The sequence below is a fragment of the Erpetoichthys calabaricus genome, chromosome 3 (assembly GCF_900747795.2).
Source record: "Erpetoichthys calabaricus chromosome 3, fErpCal1.3, whole genome shotgun sequence".
NCBI classification, from domain to species: domain Eukaryota; kingdom Metazoa; phylum Chordata; class Cladistia; order Polypteriformes; family Polypteridae; genus Erpetoichthys; species Erpetoichthys calabaricus.
Window position 1 is genome coordinate 115,715,371 of NC_041396.2, and position 22,153 is coordinate 115,737,523.

General features: G+C 38.0%; 1 protein-coding gene across 1 annotated transcript in view; it reads left to right on the forward strand.

Annotated features, from left to right (window-relative positions):
* The first annotated feature begins 317 nt into the window (after positions 1-317).
* capn9 (calpain 9) overlaps positions 318-22,153 on the forward strand; it is an 87,596-nt gene continuing 65,760 nt past the window's right edge. Inside the window, exons 1-2 of the mRNA XM_028797301.2 lie at positions 318-602; positions 19,792-19,861. Of these exons, the coding sequence (XP_028653134.1) occupies positions 381-602; positions 19,792-19,861 (292 nt within the window). The 5' untranslated portion in view covers positions 318-380. The remainder of the gene's footprint in view (positions 603-19,791; positions 19,862-22,153) is intronic.

A 22,153-nucleotide genomic window follows, 5' to 3' on the forward strand; every position in this document is an offset into this window, starting at 1 on the left:
CAAAGTGTTTCAAAGGATGATAACTTCGTTCAGGTCTTGTATTTTGTCATTTAGTTATTATTACAATATACTGTACAATTAAACAAACAGAAGAATTTAAAACACCGAAAAAATCTAAACCCTGCTTAGCTTTGTTTGAAGCTGCTGCTCCTGCAGTTCCCCTGGCAGGCAAATTCTTTGAATCAAGCTAACAAGACTGGCTTGTTGCCTGCCAGGGATGTCAAGCCTGTTCTCGAAGGCGTGACCCTTGTGTTGTTATCAGCAGGTGTAAAGGGAGGGGTCCGTTTTCATTCTCTGCACATAAACCAGCTGGAATATTTACCTGTGGCTTCTTCTAGTTGGTTTAGAGCCTTGCTTTGGGTCAGTGTTTCTGCAAGAGGATGCCGTCCATTTACCAGCCCACCATGCAGAATGGAGGTAGCCAGCAGCAGCGGCAGCAAGAGGCACAAAGCACGCAGTCAGACGGCAGGACTTACGAACAGCTGAAGAGGGAGTGCCTGCAAAATAAAAAACTCTTCTGTGATCCAGACTTCCCTGCAACTGAGTCCTCTCTTTTTTACAGCCAGAAGCCCCCTATTCCTTTTGAATGGAAAAGGCCTGGGGTAAGTGTACTTTTCAATCATCTGTTAATCAGAAATATTACTTTAGTCTGATTTAAAATTAAAATTAAGAGACTTGTATTGTCAGGATTGGGATGGTGGATGTTATTGGAGGTTGAGGAGGGTAAATCTTTATAAGGGATTCATGAGCAACATAGGAAAGAGAAAGAGAGGAGGTCAGCCTAGCAGCTCTAAGCATAACAAAAGCCTTACCTCTTTCAATGTTTCAAGTTTTTAACTGTAATATGCAGAATCAGAAGAGAATCATGACTTGACCTTTCTGTAATATAAAAGTGAAGGCTACAAATCTGCACCGTGATGCCTTCTTCTTACAGCATGACATAAACTGATGCAACTTAAAGTTAAACCGTCATTCAGCCCGACTGATCAATATGGTTGTCTTTCCATACACTACATCCATTTCTTTAACGTTTTCAATATTGGAATGCTGAGAATATTTATAAGGAGGATTTAAGGTGGCACATGTAAAAACTAAATGTGCAGAGAATACATAGCTACAATGCACACTTCTCTTTCCGATAGTTCCTTACTGTCAGTTTGGGAATTAATGTATCATGTCAGTTTTACAAACATACCTATTTTACTGTTAATAATTATTTTTCCATTTATGTAGCAAATTGCAGAAGCCTCACAGCTCAAGGAGTTCAATTCCATGCCCTGGTATTCTCTCTGTGAAGTTTACGCTTATCTACATGGGCTTTCTAAAAGTAGTCCAAGTTACCTCCCATATCTTAAAGACATGGTGTCTTTAAACTGGCCCAGGGTGTGTGCATGTGTTGTTTGAGATAGGCAACCCATAATGGCTAGCCAGTCTCCTGTTCCCAATGCAGCTAGTATAAACCGTGCCTCCCTGTATATCTGTAGTGAGCAAGCATTTTAGAAAATGAATAAATAATATTGTTTTGAAAAAGAAGAATTTCATATTTTTATTTTTTTTTTTTTAACATTAAAGCAGTTTTCAGGATTAGAGAGGTTAATAATATTTGATGTAATATATTCTCTGAAGAAAGAATCACAGTAGTTGCTGTGCCGTGCACAGATTCTAAGTTTACAAATTTTCACCATGTCTGTTTTCTTCGGGGTGCTCTGGTTTTCTCCCCACATATCCAAAGGCATGCAGGTTAGGTGAACCTGTGATTCCAAACTGGACCTAGTGTGTGAGTAGGCTCTGTGATGGACCAGTATCCTATGCAGGACTGTTTTCTGTCTTGCACCCAGTGCTTCTCAGATAGGGTCACTCCCTGTGTACCCCTAACTTAGATTAAACAGGTTTCAGAATTATGCTGTGATCTTGAGAAGTAAATTATTGATTGATTTTTTTTTTTTTTAGACAGTATCAACTAACCTGTCAGTAATGTAATTTCAAAGAACATCTCATAAGCATTTACTTGTCTCCTACAGGGTGGGTGTTTTTTTTTGTTTGTTTAAAATGTATGAAATGAGATCTACTAGTCTCATTATTAACAGTAAATAAGGAGTCAAATAATCAGTATTGTGAAAACCCCAACTAACATGCTAATATACCTCTGTAATCTGTTCAAGAATATAAAATATTTAGGTTATTTATGCTAAAATGAATTGCATGCGTCTATGCAAGTGCCATTTTCCATGAACCATGAGACACAACAGGGTTACAGGGAAGTGGAGTTCACGCAACAGCATTAGTAATCAGCCCGAGTCCCATCCATCGCAAAGTACACTCATGCACAAATCCACATTCACTCCTACTAGAATAACTGCAAGAAGCCAATGAACCCGACTTCAAACCTTTAGTCTGTGAGGGAAACCAAACTCCTTGTAAGAAGTCCACATGACTATTTTTTTTTTTTTCTTTCTAAAAAATTCTTGATCAAAAAAGCACTATTACAATAAAGGGCTGCCTAAAGCAACAGTCTAAAAATAAACACTCAATGGCAAATGGGTAATGGCCTTCTTTTAATTTTAAAAGGCACTGTTAAGTCCTTAGTGGACAGTAGTCACTGCCATGCATGGATTACACCAATGAACGATCCTGTGATGTCATCAAACTCCTCTGGTGCCACTGACTGTTCCTATAAGGTTTCTAAGAAACAGAACGATTGTACCTTTTTTAAGAAAGGTGGTAGTCCTGAAGGCGTCAAAGAGTTAAATTCAAAGAACTACATTCGATGGGGAAGTTAAATTGATCATTTTCATCTTCAGAAGTAATAGTTCCTGTACTGAAGTGCATCTTTTCTTGCCTTCCATTAGTTTGCATATAACGCACGAGTTAAATGTCAAAGTAGTTCACGCTTTTCAGGCAAAGGATGACATTGCCTTTGTTTTCATTTACTAATTCAGGGTTAATAGATGTCCCAAAAATGGCTTTAATTAAATGTAAAGGATTTTCTTTTTCTTCTTCGTCATATTGAAGGATTTAGATGTGTGGAATGAACACAGAGGTGTCCCTCCTTTGTAAATTTATGTTACCCATTACCCAATTGAAGCAAAAATTCCTTACAGTCTTTTCAGGATATTCTCTTATGTTTTTCTGGTCATACCAGGACCATCAAAGTTAAATATTTATAGTTCACTTCTATAAATACTTTGCTGTACATGTTATATTAATTGATTTTCAAACATTATTAAATACATTCCAAGACTGAATATTGTTTTTCTAAGCACGTTGTTTTGAAGATGGTAAAGCAAGGATCCTTTGATGTCACGGAGCAGGTTGTGTGATGCAACAAAAGGCTAGATATAAAGTAACTCCCTCCCAGATGTCTACACACATAAGAACTAACACTTCACTAAGAATTCTGAACATGGATTTAATTATCACTTACATTTCTTTTTCTTTGTCATTCTTGGATTCTGTATCTAGCACTGCTCTTCTTCTTCTTCTTCCTATTATAGTGCTTCTGTGATTTGCTTAATGCTCCGCAGAAGTCACTGTTTTTTTCCTTTGTTTGCCCTTTAATAAATCCACAAGCATTTTTTGAATTTACAGATTGTATCTGGTCATAAACTTTTGATCAAGACCAAGATCAAGGTTCCAGTCCCAGTAATTTGCGAGTAATTACTTGACAGACTAACAGACCTTATATCTTATATATAGACATTCAGCACATTTGAATCAACTTAGACCATTTTTCACAAAAGTAGGATTATAATAAAAAAATATCACAAGTACATACAGTATGTATGGATGAGAAGAAGACATTCAACTCAACATAATTGTACAAAGATGTATAAACTAACATTATCAGGAGTATCAAAGTGGACTTTAGAAGATTTCAAAAGTAAGGTTATTAAGCACTCTAACTGCATGTACCTATGGATCTCTATGTGAAGAAACACCTTCTAATGTTCTTTATCCATTTCTTTACTCTTAGTCCATCTTCACCTAAATGTTGTGGTATCCACTTAGCAATAGCATTTCTCCAAATTCCTGTCAGTCTGATAAAGCTGTAAAGAGTGGATTCAGAAAAAAAAAATTAATAAATCAATAAATAAATTAAATATTTGTACTTGAGGGGTATTTATTTTCGACTGACATTTTACAACAGCAAATTGGCTGTATTAATAAAATGTTAATAAAAACTTACTGCACAACATGCCTAAACGTAGAGAATATATAACATAATTTATAAATACAATGTGGATGTGCTTTAAGTACATTTTGAGAAGTTTTCACTCCATGTCCTATCAGTAACTATTGTTCAAGTCACTGATTTTAAACAAACATCAAGACTGTATGAGGACATGAAACATTAAGAGTGGTGATTACTGTGTCACATGATCTCCACGTTACAGACCTTGGTCTACCAACATTGTAGCGTGAAGTGACTGTAACTTAGGCTAACTCTCTCCTATGTGGATAGGTACTTTCAGTCTGAATAGAGTTATAATCCGGTTGAAAAAGCTGGCAGCAAATTACATGACTTCTAGTCAGGGGGGATGTCAAGTTTATAATCGGAGGTTGCCGATTTCGTATCCTTGAAGACATTAGATTACATGACTAGGAATCAAAGGGGATGACAAATTACACTACTCAGTGAAAATTGTTTTGCATAGTTTCACACTTTTAAAGTATTGTAAGCTTGCTACATTTTGACAGCCAGTAATTAGCTGCTTGACAGAGCCAGTTCCTGCATGAAGACATATTTATATACAGTAATCCCTCCTCCATCGCAGGGGTTGCGTTCCAGAGCCACCCACGAAATAAGAAAATCTGCAAAGTAGAAACCATATGTTTATATGGTTATTTTTATATTGTCATGCTTGGGTCACAGATTTGCGCAGAAACACAGGAGGTTGTAGAGAGACAGGAACGTTATTCAAACACTGCAAACAAACATTTGTCTCTTTTTCAAAAGTTTAAACTGTGCTACATGACAAGACAGAGATGACAGTTCTGTCTCACAATTAAAAGAATGCAAACATATCTTCCTCTTCAATGGAGTGCGCGTCAGAGAGAGAAAAGCAAACAAATCAAATAGGGCTGTTTGAAGTATGTGAAGCACCAACGGTACAAAGCTGTTGAAGGCGGCAGCTCACACCCCCTCCGTCAGGAGCAGGGAGAGAGAGAGAGCCAGAGTAAAACAAAGTCAAAAATCAATACGTGCCCTTTGAGCTTTTCAGTATGCGAAGCACCGTGCAGCATGTCCTTCAGGAAGCAGCTGCACACAGAAGGTAGCAACGTCCCTATCGTCTAGGTGTGCGAACAGCCCCCCTGCTCACACCCCCCTACGTCAGCGCAAGAGAGAGAGAGAGAGAGAGAAAGTAAGTTGGGTAGCTTCTCAGCCATCTGCCAATAGCGTCCCTTGTATGAAATCAACTGGGCAAACCAACGGAGGAAGCATGTACCAGAAATTAAAAGACCCATTGTCCGCAGAAACCCGCGAAGCAGCGAAAAATCCGCGATATATATTTAAATATGCTTATATATAAAATCCGCGATGGAGTGAAGCTGCGAAAGGCAAAGCGCGATATAGCGAGGGATCACTGTATATAAATAAAAGTTTGGCCACAGTATTGGCCCTTCTAATTTTCTTTTCCAGTTCTGTCTTTTTGGAACAAACATGAGACATCACATGGATGGGTCTTTGCTTTGTTTGCGTGGTCCAAAATACCCTGCTTTCTTTTGGATCTTGTTCTGTGAATTGTAGCTCTGGGTGAGCACTCATTGGTTGTCAGCTCTAGCTAACTGAAACTCGCTCGCACAACTTAAGACAAAATCAGACCCGTTTAAATTTGTCAGGATGAGTTGCAGATGCAGTATGTCTGAATAAATCACTGTGGATGTCAAACTACATGAATGTAGGTCACAGGAATGTGCCATGACTGCTCCTAACTGATTATGCCAATAGAGTTATCAACTGAAAATAAGTTGAAAAAAATCATATTATGTGATGGAATTGTATTTTTTTTTTTAACCTGTTTTTACCAGAACATTACGTTTGTGTGTGTCAGCAGACACGTTTTTTTTTAATTTTATGGTATATGATGCATGGTGGGTAGCATGGTGGCACAGTGGTAGTGCTGCTGCCACACATCAAGAAGACTGGGGTATGTGTCCCAAGTTCTCCCTGCATCAATGTGGGTTTCCTCTGGGTGCTCCGGTTTCTTCCCACAGTCCAAAGAAATGCAGGCTAGAGGAATTGGCAATACTAAATTGGCCCTAAGGTGTGTGTGTGCGCCTGGTTAAGGGACTGGTGCCTTGTTAAGGGACTGTTCCTGACTTGCATCCAGTCCTTGTTGGGATAGGCTCCAGATTCCCTACATCCCTGCTCAGAATAAGAGGCTTTGAAAAATGGATGGATGGACGGATGATGTAGGACTAGCAACAGAATGCAAAATTATAAAGCGAGTGTATTTAGAGCATCGAGCAGCAGAACACATACAGTACTTTACAATTTGTGTATTTTCCCATCTGAAAAGAATGTAGTGACAATGCCTACAGCAGAGGGTGAGATGAAATGCCTTACAGCAAGGACATGGCAACTTAATTTACCAAAGAGTCTTAGCAAATTATTTTTTCCGATACTGTTCTGAACTAAGTAACCCCTGACATTAGGGCCAATCAGATTAATCCTTTCATATTCTAGGCTGGCTAAAGAAAAACCCATAGTGTAGAATAATTTGTACCAGTATTTGCCCTGCTCCATGTTTCCTGATCATTCTTAAGCCATCAACATTAAAGATGGACTCTTATATTTAAGTTATTTGTGCAGTGGAAGATGGTGACATGATCTGCAGCAGGTTTATGACATACAAGAATTTTCAGGGTATAAAAGACACCTGTCTACAGATTATATACTATACTCACAGCATTACTGTATATACAACACATTTCAAATTGTTACATGGCTCTAATCTTTAAGCATTCCAGCAAATGAAAAACCATAAAACTGTATGCAAAGTAAAAGAAACACAAGTTACAAATACACACAGCAAATGGTGAAGGCCCACACGTATTATATAATAGAAAAGAGAAAAGCAACAATTAAAGACAATATGATAAAATACTGTGATATGGACATATGAAGCAGTAAACCATATTCAACCCTTGCTATGAATCTGCAGTGACATGCCTTGGCAATCTCCAGTGAAAGTGTAAGGTTGGGTAAAAATAGGTTTATCATTCTGACATTGGTAAAAAGGGTTCACAAGCAAAACTTTTTTTTTTTTTTTTTAAAGCTTGTGTTAATTTATAGCTACACAACTTAATATCTAATTCAATGTATCTTCTATTCATTGTGTGAAGAAATACTTTATAATGACTTTGTGGTATTTACTTTTAGGCAACTTCCGTACCCCCATGTTCTTGTTGAAGAAGTTTAAAATGACAGCTGGCATTCATCCTACAAACTTACTTCATTTTTTTTTTTTTTAAACATTAAAAGAACTTTTACCATTGAACTGTGAAGTGGCTTCCAGGTAATGTGGTATGCAACAAAAACAAGAAGGTGTAATTTACCATTTGCTCAAGCAGAGAAGGATCATCCATAGAGTGCAATAGAATAAGGATAAATTCCACACAAGTTTGCAGTAATTAATTATTGCCGTCCCTGGAATTAGTTCTTCCTGTATGGCAGATAATGTTTAGTTGACCAATCAGCATACAATTTTGTATTTAGAAACTAAAGTGGACAACATCAATTGTTTCTAGATTTTTCACTTACAGATTACAGATAATTCATAGCCATCTCTAACAATGGCGTTCTACAGAATTTCAAATATGATTAGGGATGCACAATAAAATATGCTACTACTATCACAGTTTTTGATCACAGTGTATTCCCTGCAGTCTGAATTTGGGTAATGAACACATTAGTCAAATTTCTGTAGAAGCTTTAAAATAACCAATGACAGATGTGTACCACTTAAACAAAAACATTACAAAAATCAGATTACCAAGCACATTGGTATTAATTTTATTTGAGGTGTTCATGCAGCCCAAAAGAGATGACACAAAGAATGAAAGGCATTTCACATTTGTTCAGATATACTATGTAAATGGAAACACTAAGTGGATATCTAATCTAAATGTCAATAGGTAAGATACTTAAACCTGAGGCCCGATCAACCACTCACTAACATTTGAGAGTATTTTGTTCAAGTGGCCAAGACTAAGAAAGTCTATTCATCTTGGTAGTCACATGACTCCAGTGCAAGCCAATACCTTACTACTTGCCTTGTAAATCCCGCTCCTGTCCTTTTCTTCTTTTCACTTCTTGCACACAGTTTCCCTACTGGGGACACTGCTACGATATGATTAAGTTAAAGAGGGGCAGAACATTTTATAGGTGATCTGCAGAGAACATGAAGGCAGTGACAGAATCAGGGTTACAGTGTAGGAGAGGAAGAGCCTATTTCCTGTAAATACTGGTGCACTGTGAGCTGTGTGCACAAAAGAGAAGACCGGATGAATGAGAGGGAGTGGTGGACCTATAATTCAAAAAATGTTTTGGTAATATGAATGAATAACAGACATGTGGCTCAATCAAAATCTTTGTCATGCACTTTGTTCACTAAAACATGAGATTAAAAATTGTTCTTGGCCACAACTGATTTCATGGGGTAAATATCATATAAAAAATATTTTTGGCTGGAGTAATTCCTTTAATTCATTGTATTTAATTTTGGGGATGCTTACTGTTGCAATTTTATTTTGTTATTGACAGATTATTATTAGCACATAATAAATTAATTCATTAAATTTTTGGAATTTACTGTTAAATATATTTCCTGTTGTTATAAATGAAATCATTATTTGCGATAGGAACTGCCATGTTGTGGATGATGATAAAAGTGGTAGCCATTGGTAGCTTCAGTAGTCACTGGTGATGATATCAGTGCACCATCCTGTGTCCTGTGACAGTTGATTATACCTGGCAGCAGAGGATGCAGTTTTAGTGTAGTGGAGGTGGACTGTTGTTTCAATAGCATATCTTATTTAGTGACCTGATTCTTTCAGAACCAATGCAAGGTGGTTTGTGGGAATTGGAGTAGTGCAGCCAAGTATCTTATAAATGCTCAACATGTAATCACATTTTTTTCTAGTTTTAATTTTCCATTTCAGTGTTTTTTTAGACCATGCCTCGTATCTTTCCTCCCAGTTAACACTGCTTGCACAAACAAAAATTCCACCAAATTCTAAGAAGAGCCTACACAGCCACTCAGATCAAGCAGATTACCTTGTCTGTGCACTGGGGACAACTCCTTATGCACTTCCAACTATCAACAAAGCAGCAAAAAGCAATAGGACCACATTATAATATGCAAACATGAACCTGCAATTTCTAAAATTGTGCATTAAAACCAGTCAACAATGTTATAGAAAGAATAAAAAAAAAAACCTAAAAACATTTTGGGCTGCATTGTTTGTCATAGTTTTGATACTTTACACTTGAAACAGTCTTGCTAAAGCAACACAACACAGACTTCTTGGTAAGGTCTACAACTAATGACAATGGTGATACAACGCTGCACAGTGCAACATATGCAGAATTTACTGTACAGTACTGAAAAATTAGTCAGGTGTAAAACACGAGACAAATAAACGTTTACTATGAATGATTGGGGGCACCAAAACTGAATCAGTGTTCTAAGAAATACATGATATCTAGTCATGCTTCTTTTTAGTTCATTAGCTTTCCTGTTTTGTGCCTCACATGCTAATTGCACTCTTTGCAGTATCTCACTTTGTATGGAAACAAAAATAATAATAATAATAATAATATTTATATAGTGCCTTTCCCATGCTCAAGGCGCTTCACAGAGTCTTAGAAAAAACAGCAGGGTACATGTAACATTGGATACAGATGTTTTCCTGAATAGAACAATGAAACAGATGAAGCATTAAATAGAATAAAGAACCATAAACCAGAGTAAAATACTAAATTCAATACTAAAAGAAAAACCTAACAAATAACATAATTTGTGATATAACAGACACACAATATTATCCTGAGCACCTGGACAGAGAGGTAAACTGAAAGAAAGGGCAGAATGTTAAGTTAAAAGCCATCCTAAACAGAGGTGTTTTAAGTTGTTTTTTTAAAAGAATGAATGGAGTCAACTGATCTAATTAATTTCGAGATGTCATTCCAAAGTCTGGGTGCTATGAAGCTGAAGGCCCTGTCACCCATAGAGTACAGGTTAGCGTGAGGCACAACAAGATTACCAGAATCAGAGGACCTTAGTAGGCAGACAAGCACATAGTGATTTAGAATGTCACTGATGTAGTCCGGTGCAAGGCCATTTAAAGCTTTGTAGGTTATTAATAGAATTTTATATTCAATTCTGAGAAAAGCCAAGCAAAATGACACCTTTTATTGGCTAACTAGAAAGATTACAATATGCAAGCTTTCGAGGCAACTCAGGCCCCTTCTTCAGGCAAGATGTAATTACATCTTGCCTGAAGAAGGGGCCTGAGTTGCCTCGAAAGCTTGCATATTGTAATCTTTCTAGTTAGCCAATAAAAGGTGTCATTTTGCTTGGCTTTTCTCTACATTCATAATGGCTAACACAGTACAACACCCTAGTACTACATATATTCAATTCTGTAAGAAACAGGGAGCCAATGAAGACGAAGCAGGATGGGTGTGATGTGCTCGCTGCTGCTGGTTCGTGTAAGGACTCTTGCAGCAGAGTTTTCAATCAACTGGAGTTGTGATATAAGATTAGAAGGGGCACCTGCCAGCAGCGAGTTACAATAATCGATGTGGGATGTTATAAAAGTATGGACAAGTTTCTCAGCATTAAAAAAAGGAGAGGAATGAGAGAACACGGGATATGTTACGGAGCTGAAAGAATGTTTCTTGATGTGGTTTTGTGGGCGGAATAAGAAAGGGAGGAATCAAAAATGACACCAAGATTCCTTGCATCAGAAGAAGGACTTCAAGAAGGAGCTAATTTTCTTAACTAGCACTTTAGTGCCAGTTTGCAGGAGTTCAGTTTTGTTGCAATTTAATTTTGAAGAGTTCTGCTCCATCCAGGTTTTAATTTCACAGAGGCAAGTTGTGAGCTGAGAAAACTCTGATGAAGTTGCACTTTTGACATTGAAATAGAGTTGAATGTCATCTGCATGAAAATGATAACCCAGTCCAGAGTTACGAATAATATGGCCAAGGGGAAGCATATAAATACACTCCATTTATACCTCATTTCTCTTCACCTCTGTATACAAGTATTTACTCTGCCAATTTTCTTTTTAGTGCTCATTGGATTCCTTCTACTTTGCTTCACTTTTTGAATATATGATATGATTCAAGCAAATCACTCAACAGATACTAGAATAAGCAGGATGTGAATATTGACCCCTAGTGGACTTTCAGAATATTGCGGAGAAATTAAAAAAAGATTTCTTGACATGCTACATTATTAGAAGAAGCATTCATTCTGATCAAAATTAATGGAACCAATTGGGCACAGGCTATGGTTTGAGCAGCCATGAATATATAAAATATAAAAAAAGTCTTTCACCTGACCTAAATAAAATCAACTGACATCTTCTGCTCACCTCCTCTTTGAATGTTTTCTGTCTTAATATTCCAGTTGTGTTTTTTCAGTACCACTGAAACTTGTGTGAGCGATTATGGCTGTATGTATAAGTAAAATAACTTCAGTTAAAAAGCTGTCTGTCCTTGGTGGGTTCCTGCCTAGTGTCTGAAGGTAACTGATAGCTCGGAGTTTTCTCAAACTTGGTTTGGACTAAGCATCATCACACAATAAATGGGTGGAAATGCTGACAATACCTTAAATTAAGCAGTTAAAAAGAAATGTGGTAAAGATAGAGGATATAATTTTGGAAAATATGTTTAGTAGTGGGCGGCATGGTGGCGCAGTGAGTAGCGCTGCTGCCTTGCACTTGGGTGATCTGGGGACCTGGGTTCGCTTCCCGGGTCCTCCCTGCGTGGAGTTTGCATGTTCTCCCCGTGTCTCCGTGGGTTTCCTCCGGGCGCTCCGGTTTCCTCCCACAGTCCAAAGACATGCAGGTTAGGTGGATTGGCGATTCTAAATTGGCCCTAATGTGTGCTTGGTGTGTGTGTTTGTGTGTGTCCTGCGGTGGGTTGGCACCATGCCCAGGATTGTTTCCTGCCTTGTGCCCTGTGTTGGCTGGGATTGGCTCCAGCAGACCCCCGTGACCCTGTGTTCGGATTCAGCGGGTTGGAAAATGGATGGATGGATAAATGAATGCTGGATAACACAACAACAAAAAATACTGGAGATGTATTAAGAGCAGTGACTAATAGAACTTTGATTTCTAGAAGGGAGCAGACTCAAGTGCCATTTAATAAAAGTTTATTAGCGTTAGTGTTCTATTTGTCCTAACGGAGGTCAGAATCTCCAGTGTGGTCTAATGTCCAGCAGTTAGTTCTCCACACAAAGTCACCAGGACATGCCTCAGCTCTTGGACTGGAATACATTGATGCATTGGGTGAAAAGGAGTCTTGGCCTTAGTTAGGGGGACATTGAAGAGAAAACAAAAGAAGGCTGACAATAAAGTTGTCCATTAATAATTCCTCCTTTTGCTCTTAGAACAGAACCCATATTAGACTGAACTCCTGGTTGACGCCTCAAAGAATTTTTTAAAATCCACTTAGCAATTTTTATAATAATAATAATTCATTATTATATATTTCTCAGTACTCAAAGTGCTATCCACACAGGGAGGAACCGGGAAGCGAACCCACAATCTTCCACAGTCTCCTTACTACAAAGCAGCAGCACTACCACTGCACCACCTGTGAGGATTCCTCACTCCATAGAATGACTCTAATGGATACTGCATCATGGCTTAAGTAAATTAGTTATTGTGCCATTTCCTTTCTCTCTCATTTAAAAGGGGGTGCAAGTCTGCCACATTATAGTACACAAACTGTGCAAGCCATCCTGTTTTGTCTCAATGTTTAAGAAAATGTGTCAAATATTTAAGCAGGAGTAAGAGAGGGATATGTTTTGAAATATATTGGCAATTTCTCTAGTTTACTTGCTCACTGATGAGAAGGTGGTGAGATATTCATTTTGACCATCCTTACTACTTGATTCATTGAAGCAGCCTTACGTTTAAACTTCCTGTTCTCATTAAGCTGGACTGAATTTCTTGCAATAAACTCTGGCAGCTCAAGGTGAAGTACAGTACTATTGACTAGGAGCAGGGAACTGGTATACAAATCTGAATACTCAAAGTATTTTAGCATAATCATTTTTAGGGGAACATGTACCCGCAAAATGTACTTCTTTTATCTTGCAGTCATTATTAATCATCCAATCGGTCCAAGCAACTCAAAATAGGCAATGAAAAGACAAAACTGAGACATTAAGAGAAAACACATTCTGGCATATAAAAGAATCTGTTTTTTTTTGACCATTAGTGGTGTCTTCATTTGCAGTTTGTTGCTGGCAATCTACATTTGAAAAGAACATTTAATATTACTAGTACTGCCTAAATATGAAGAGATCTATATAATTTAAAATTGGCAAAAGTCTACATTAAGTAACTTTCATTTTCTCTGTATGTGGTTTAGACATGATGATAGATTATTTTTCAACAATAACCCAAATAAACCAAATAATACAATTTATTTAAAATATGATAATAGAATATGGATATGCAAATATATACAAATATAGAGTGCCCTCCATAATGTTTGGGACAAAGACACATTTTTCCTTGACTTCTCTGCTCCACAGTTTAAAATTACAAATCAAACATTTCAGGCTTGATTAAATTGCACATCTTTAGCAAGACAAACATGTGGCATGACATATGATCTCTCTTGCTTGTACACCTTGCTTTACTTTAGCAAGGTTTGAACTTGTGGCCTGGTTATCCAACTATGTTACACAGGGTCTTCATTCTTACAGTCCAGCACTAGGTTACCCTTCAGAGTAAAAGGAATCAATCAGTCCAGCCTTTGTTTTGTCATGGGAACACCTTTGGTAATAGATGTCCTGCTATGGATCCGAGTTATGGATCGGCCAGGAGCACTGTGCATATACAGAGCTCAGCTCTTGCAATGGGTTATGAAGGTGTGAAAATGTTGTCATTGGTTTCTTGAGTGCACTTAAGCCCAACCTTTTGGTTGACAACTGGTGCAAACTTCTGTCCAACAAGGTTGTTGTTACTGCGTTATGGCTTTTTGTTCACTGACCAAGTGTTTAAATGGTGCATCAAGACATCTCTGGATGTTGTTTGTGTGACTGACCAGTCTTATCAGATGAGATGAAAGAAAATTGTTTTTCAAAGGGGCCTTATAGGGAAAATGTAAATGTCAATGAAATGAATTGTATGTTTATGCTGTTTCTTAAGCAAATGACTTGGTGTGGCAAATCAAAGCAAATGGACACAGACATCCACTGCCAGGCGGAAGTCTACTGTGCTGATAGAAGTCCATTTCAGTACAAATGTAAAGTGCTGGTTTCTTTCTTTGCATCAAGTAGCAATTAAATACATGGAATGCATTTGTTTTAGTCTAAAACGAGCAAGTTAGGGTTGGGAATCTTAATGAGCAAGACAGCTAAAATGAAGGATAAAAATTCTTCTTAATCAATAATTGCTTTAAAAGCAATAATCAATTTCTAATTAAGAGACTGTGATGAATAAAATGTTTCAGTCTCTGTGCCTTTCCTGTACTGAACACAAATGCCTGATTTAAAGAATAAATTACAGTGACATACTGATCATTAGTTGTATTTGCTGTGTACTACACATACTATACTTCAGCCAATAGAGCAGTATATCTTAAATCAAAATTCTATGTGAGTGATGCAGCAGAAGTTATCTCTGAAGGAGCTGTTTGTACAGGGATCAGAATGAATGCCAATCACTATCCATCTGAAGTTTGCATGTTTGCCTTATGTAAAGTTGAATTTTTCAAGGTTCTTCTGCTTTTTGCATTTTAGCTCAATTAACAACTCTAAATCAACCCAATATGATTGATTATGCACGTGTGTGCCCTGCAGTAGATTGTTGTCCTGTCCAGTATTTTTTTTCCTTACATGGAAAAAGATCTCAAACCTGGAACCTCGTTCAGGAGAACTCCTCAGCATACGAACATTATGTTTTCAAGTTTAATGCAGTCCCTGATTTTTCATATAGTGAGGACTGTTGCAAATGTATATCATTGCATGTGTGTGTAAAGATTGTGACAAGTAGGGGGTGCTGCAGCACCCCTAAACCCCAGGTGCAAATGCAAGGTTTATTAAACAAATACTTTACAAAGGCTTCCTTCTAATAGTGACACAAGCAAAATTTATCTCTCTTTCTTTCTTTGTCCATTTTCTACACCCAACTCCAACTCACCTGGATGAAGTCGAGCAGCTTTTTTTATCTTGGACATGGGGCTGCTTCCAGTGCTAGGGCATAGCCCATTGGAAGCACTTCTGGGTCAAACAGAAGCCACACAAAGTAGGGAAAACTAATTCAAATAAATTCCTTGGGAGCCGCTAGGGGGAAGCTAACAGGGCTACCCCACAGGACTACAGGTCCCAGTATGGCCTGTGGGTGTCCATGTGGAATTTCTAGCCCAGCGGGGAATCCTAGCATATTGGGGGGGGGCTAGATATTGGACATTGGTCCAAATAGATCATCTCCCCCTGTCCTTCCATTACACTGGCCTGCTTACCAGATAAGGAACTTCAGCACATCACTGCTGGAATGCCAGAATATTCACTCAGAGGTTTCCACCTCCTGGAAAATGCAGGGAACAACTTGCCTTTCTTCTTGGCCATTCAGTGCTACGGCCTCCCAGCCAGGTAATGAATCATGCACCATCCTGGTTGGTATTCCAGCCAGTGTCCAATTAAACCAAATTGAAAGCTGATCACATCTGGAGTCTCCAGCAGGTTGACGTTGAGTTTCTGGCACTGTCATGAATGATTGAACCATCAGTTAAGCATGTAATTTTTATTTATTCCACATGAGCTATAAATTCAGGTGATTTGCAGTTGCCTTTGGACTTTTATTAAATCATTTTATAAAAGGTCCTCCATTTTAGGGATTGTATACCCAATAAAATATTGTGTGAATGTGGCATTGAAACAAATTATTTTAAATGCATTGGTAATTTCTTATACTTTAACTTTCATTGTAAATAATATTTAAGTCACTAAATATGTAGAACATGAAGAGAACAACAACGCCTGTTACTACTAATCACAAATGGAGAACAGGTTCATAAGTTTGTGCAATGGCTGATCTAGGTGCATGTTAGGCTAGTTGTTTACTCTTGCCCTTGATGAAACATGAGATGTTGGATAAACAGAGCTAGAAAGACATGGCACATAACACTGGAAGTCGATCAGGAACACTGTATGAATGAACAGGACTTCAAAAACAGATTAAGAATGGCTGTGGCCAGTTCTAGTAACTAATTTTACAAGGTGTTTCCCATGGTCATAACAGTGGGAAGGTAATTTTTCTGGAAGTATGCGAATGTGTATGAAGTATGTGAATCATTTAGTGTTAAATAAATTTTCCCGTTATCGGGATTAACTCTCATTTAGTGTGTATGTCTCGGTTTTTCCAACTTGGTTCTCATTAAAGTATTACTCTTGATTCTGTTGTAAAGTGGTCCAGTTCAATGGAGGACTCTAAAGTACCTCGAGAGTGGCATAAAGCTTTTATTTGAATGCAATTGTGTCCTTTTGAATATTATTATTGTCTTTATGGTGAAGGCTTAGCATTAGTATCAAAAAACTGTAAAACCCCATTTTGCAGCTCAGGGTGCCATAAAATCATGACGTCATTCATTCTAACATGGGAACTCCTATCCACCCCTAGCTTTAGGTGTTGGATGCTTCATAACTACTTCTCATGTCCTATTCTGGGCTAAGACAAATTCTTAAACTAGTCAGACTTTTAGCACAGTTCTTAAGAGTACAGACATAGGTGTCTAGACAGTGTAATAAGTGAAGCCTCCTATATCTCCTTCAGGAAACACCAAATACAATGAAATTCTTGTATTTCTTTTAGCATTTTAACACAGTAGGATAAGAAATGCGTGACTTTAATGTCAATCCATTTACTAAATTGAGTTGTTCCATTACAGGAATTGCAGCAACTTATACCCATTAAAATGCTTATTGGCTATTGTTACTCTCAGCATAAAGAAAAAAAAAATCAGAAAAGGAGACACCAGTGAAATAGGAAATTAACATTTAATCCTATATTATGTATAACTTTTCAGTTTTACCAGATTAGCCGTCAACTGCTTCAAATGGGTCTGCATCCCTACAGTCAATATGTGTCTCAAAGATCTGTTTTCTCTCCACAATCCAAAGACTATACCTATATGTTGATTTAATTGGCACCTCTAAACTTGGCCTGGTATTAGTGTACCCAGTCGTGGACTGGCATCCTGTCCAGGGTTGGTTTCTACCTTCTGCCCAACACCACTTTTATTGACATTGAATCACTATGACCCTAAAATATTACAAAGAGGACTTAGATGGATGGTAAATAGATGGATGAAGGAGAGGTAGACACCTGCATGCACATTTCTACTACTACATCTGTCCAATTTCTTACTTGTTGTTATCTAACAAGTATAAATACATTCTCTATTTCCATCATTTCTGTATAGAATTAGCATTATCATTAAAGTGAAAGAGCAATTTTGTTAATTATTTTACATTTCCACCAATTCTATATCGACTAAGCATTTTCTTTAAGGTAAAAAGGGAGTATTTTGTTGTTTAACTTCTATTTCTGTTAATTGCAAATCCTCAGCCTTAAACTGAATTACGATTAAAAACTTTATTTTACTATTATATATACTATGCTCTTTGTATGTTTTAGACAAATCCAGAGGTACATTGTCAGATCAAATATAAAAAGGTGCCAAAACCTTAATTCAGAGAATAAGAATTAAAAAAAATATATATAATTATTTGCTTTTGATCTTTAAAAGTATAAAATTTATCAGTCTCCCAAATCCTCTTTCCATTTGAGATTAGCAGGAATGTTAGCCTTCTTTGAGAGCATCAGATTTAATGCAGGTACCAACCCTGGACAAGATATTAGTTTCAGAGTAGGGCAGAGGTGTCGAACTCCCGGCCTGGAGTGCAGCAGTGGCTACAGGTTTTCATTCTAACCCTTTTCCTAATCAGTGACCAGTTTTCACTGCTAATTGACTTTTTCCTCCAATCACTTTAATAGCCCTGTTAGAAGAGTTCAGCCCTCTGAATTGATTCCTTTCTTCATTAAATGACAGCCAAGCAGAAATGAGGTGTGAAACGAGCTAACAGATGACCAGCTAAACTGGGGCTCCAAACTCCAACCAATTTCGCTCCAATCACTTTCATAATGATAAGCAAATTCTTGCTGTTAATTAAACCTGTTATTTAATTCCATGGCTTGTTGCTGCTCTCATTCTGCCACCAGCACGCATTTCGAAAAATGTTGTTTTTCTGTTCTTTCTAAGAGCACTGTCAAAATGTTTTGGTGACCCGAGAGATCAGCCTTACCAAGACCATCACCTCTCTTTAATTTCAGATATTGTGTAATGGGCACAGGGGAGCTGGTCATGTGGTGGTTTTGTTTTGTGTCTCATTATTGTTTGGCTGCTAATAAAAGAAAAAGAAACAACTATGTGGCCTGAGTCAAGTTAATTAAAAGAAGTAATCGGCAGTAAAAACTGGTCACTAATTAAGAAGATGGTAAGAATGAAAACCTGCAGCCACTGCGGCACTCGAGGCCTGGAGTTCGCCACCCCTGGTGTAGGGGATATTCACACATACAGCTACAGTCATTAATACTAAGTTAATAACTCAGAAAGCAACATTTGGGATATGGAAACTAGAATACTAGCAGAAAAAAAGTTGGATACAGATGGAAAAAGCAAAATATATGAATATGTGAATAACAGGGCTTAAATTGAACTACAGGACTCTGAAGCTGGGTCTATCCCGCAAAACCTTTTTTTTTTTTTTTTTTTTAACAACAGCAGGGCAATAAATATAACAGCGTATCATAACTGACACTAGGTGAACAGTTCTATTTGCACTGTACACATGGACCTTTACATATACAGTGATGTGACTGTATTAAGCATGTAAAAAGCATTCAGTGTAATAAAGGATTGATTAATCTAACAATGCCTTTACAAAAAAAACAGAAAAAGAATGGTTCAGACTATTATTTGAAATTCAGACAATATTTGGTAGGCACATGGAAATATTATTTGCTCTTTCAACCATGATCAGAACGAAAAGTAATATAAATGGAAAGGCACATTTGTACACGTGGGTTTGTCCTCACCAAAAAAAGAGGAGTCAGGCCATTAGCATCGAGCATAAGGCATGCTCAGCATTAGTCTCAATTATCACAAGATATAAACATGTACACACATGCACCTGTATTGTGCCAGGTTAAACAGTAATAGGGGAGTACTGGGAAAAGCCTTTGCAGTTATAGGGAGAACACAGAGACTCAGAAATTCTATTATTGTTTTGTTGCTTCTAATTAGTTATTAATTTCACTTCCATTCCACTATTCTACTTTAAGCATCATTCAGTGTTCTGCAGCATATTCTGGCCTCAAAATTATCAACTCAGTGTTGTTGTACAAAGAACTTGTAATCTAAATAAGACATTCAGATGGATGATGTATGATAAAAGTCAGTGTTAACCTAAAATAGCAATATGCATTTTTAAAAAACAAAAAGGTATTTCATCATCACCATTTTTGTCTCTGTTCCAGGAATTTCAGAAGGAGCCAAAGTTCATTGTAGGTGGGGCTACAAGGACAGATATTTGCCAAGGGGATTTGGGTGAGTCCAATTAAAGTATTATGTCATGTATATACCGTAAAACCTGTGCAAATATTCAATAGGGAAAGTATTTTACTGCAACCTTTGGCAAATGTTTAAATGTACAGTTTTGCACTTTTTAAACATCTTTTCCAAACAAAAACAAACAAAGACCTTGTAGAACTTGATTTTATGTATGCGAGAGAGAGAGTGCATATTGACATTTTTTAAAAATATAACAGCCTAATGTCCATTTGGGCTTGTTGGAGAAGCAGAGGTCTTGCTTAGAGAAGTTAATAGTAGCATGTATTCATGCCACTCATTATTTTAAATATCCTCATTTAGCCTGTCATTTAAAAAAAAATTTGCACTTAGCCCATCCTTCTGAAGAACCATGAAAACATCCATCCATTATCCAACCCTCTATATCCTAACTACAGGGTCACAGGGGCCAATCCCAGCCAACACATGGCGCGAGGCAGGAAACAAACCCTGGTCAGGGCACCAGCCCACCGCAGGGCACACACACACACCCACACACAACCTTTACCAGATAGTTAAATTGTAGACTTCTATTGGCCTCAGTGCATCAAAAGCAGAAACATTGTTACTTTTTGCCTTTAAGCAATTTCTGTTTTACTCATTGTGACAAATCTACCCTGCCAAGACAAAATGGGTTGATCGTTACCACTATCCTGTCCTACTTTAAGGCAGCTGATGAAAAGGATACGCCAATATTGCACTCTGCAGCGCACCACCTTACACATCTTTTTAAAATGTTCAGTTCAAGCCGACGACTGACTATATACAGTATGAGAGAAAAAAATAGCTAGAGGACAATATCCATAATCTCCGAGAAATGTATTATACAAAAGAAAAAGACAGGAGGAGGAGAAAAGAACAACAATCTTTTTCATCTGCCCCCTCCAACCCCAAAATAACCCTTATACATACATACATACATACATTATATATATATATACACACATTGCAAATATCACTCCTCCAGTCCCCCTTCCAAAGTTCACACGCAAGTCCAAAAGTTCTAGCACGTTGGTAGCAGGTGAAATGAAGTGTAGAATTGGGAAACAAGATGTCCCACCTTGTGGGGTGCCGCTATCAATCATAGTCTGTATGGGCTTTAAACACAAGCAAACCCAACAGACAGTAGAAAAACACATCACATCTATGTGGCAGCGCTACATAGATCCCCACCCCCAGTCGATGGTACGTAAAGTAGGGCTTGATATTGGCCACATGAATAGTTTCCGTTTTGGCATCTAATCCACTACCCCTTTGAATGTGGAAGTTACCCGGTCCTAAATGTTTTTAAATTTTTGCTGGGCCCACCTATTTGGGCACTAGCTTAGCAGCAAACCTGTTGACAGCACTGGAGAACTGGTGAGTCCTAGTCTAGACCAGGTCCCCGACAGCAAAGGGTACCTTGTCATCGTGCATTATAAAACTTGGTATGCCTGGATGTCAAACTCACCAACCTCCTTTGAACTTGCTGCTTTAATTTTTCTAGAATCTGAATAGTAGTGTATGTCTTTGAGTCAGGGAGAGGAGTTGGGGTGATGAGACGGTCAAGGGGACCTTTGAGTTGTCTGCCAATTGCAACTCAAGCAGGTGTCTCACCAGTGGCCTCATGCACTGCTGTGTTGATGGCAAATCGGAGCTCCGGTAGCCACTTATCCCAGTCTTGGTGTCATTCACCCACATAGAAGGCTACCATAGACTTCAGGGTCCTATTCACTCTCTCTATCAAATGAGTAAATGACACCACATGGCCCAAGAACTTAATCTGGGGTTGAAGGAAACAACAATTTCCCACATTCAGTGTCAGATGTACCTGTTGCAGCCTCTGGAAGAGCACCTCTAAATGTTGCAGATGTTGTTGCAGTGCTGGAGAGAACACAACAATGTCGTCAATGTGCACATAGATTTTGCCAATTAACCCCTTGAGGACTTGCTTCATCAGATGCTGGAAACTAGCCCCAGTGTTCTTCAGCCCAAATGTCATGGCTTTGAATTGGAATAACCCCCTCGGGGGTAATTACTGCTGTCTTTGGTTTGCTGTGTTCATCCATTTGCACCTGCCAATACCCACTGCAGAGGTCCAGGGTGCTAAAAATGTTTACCCCCATGCAGACTCTCCAAGATCTCATGGACTAGGGACATAGGATAAGCATCATGATGGGTTTTCTCATTTAACTCCCTGTAGTCCACACAGAAACGATTTGAACTGTCCCATTTTTTTTTATTAAGACTACTGGAGAGACCCATGTTGAAGTTGAATGCTCTATGATGCCA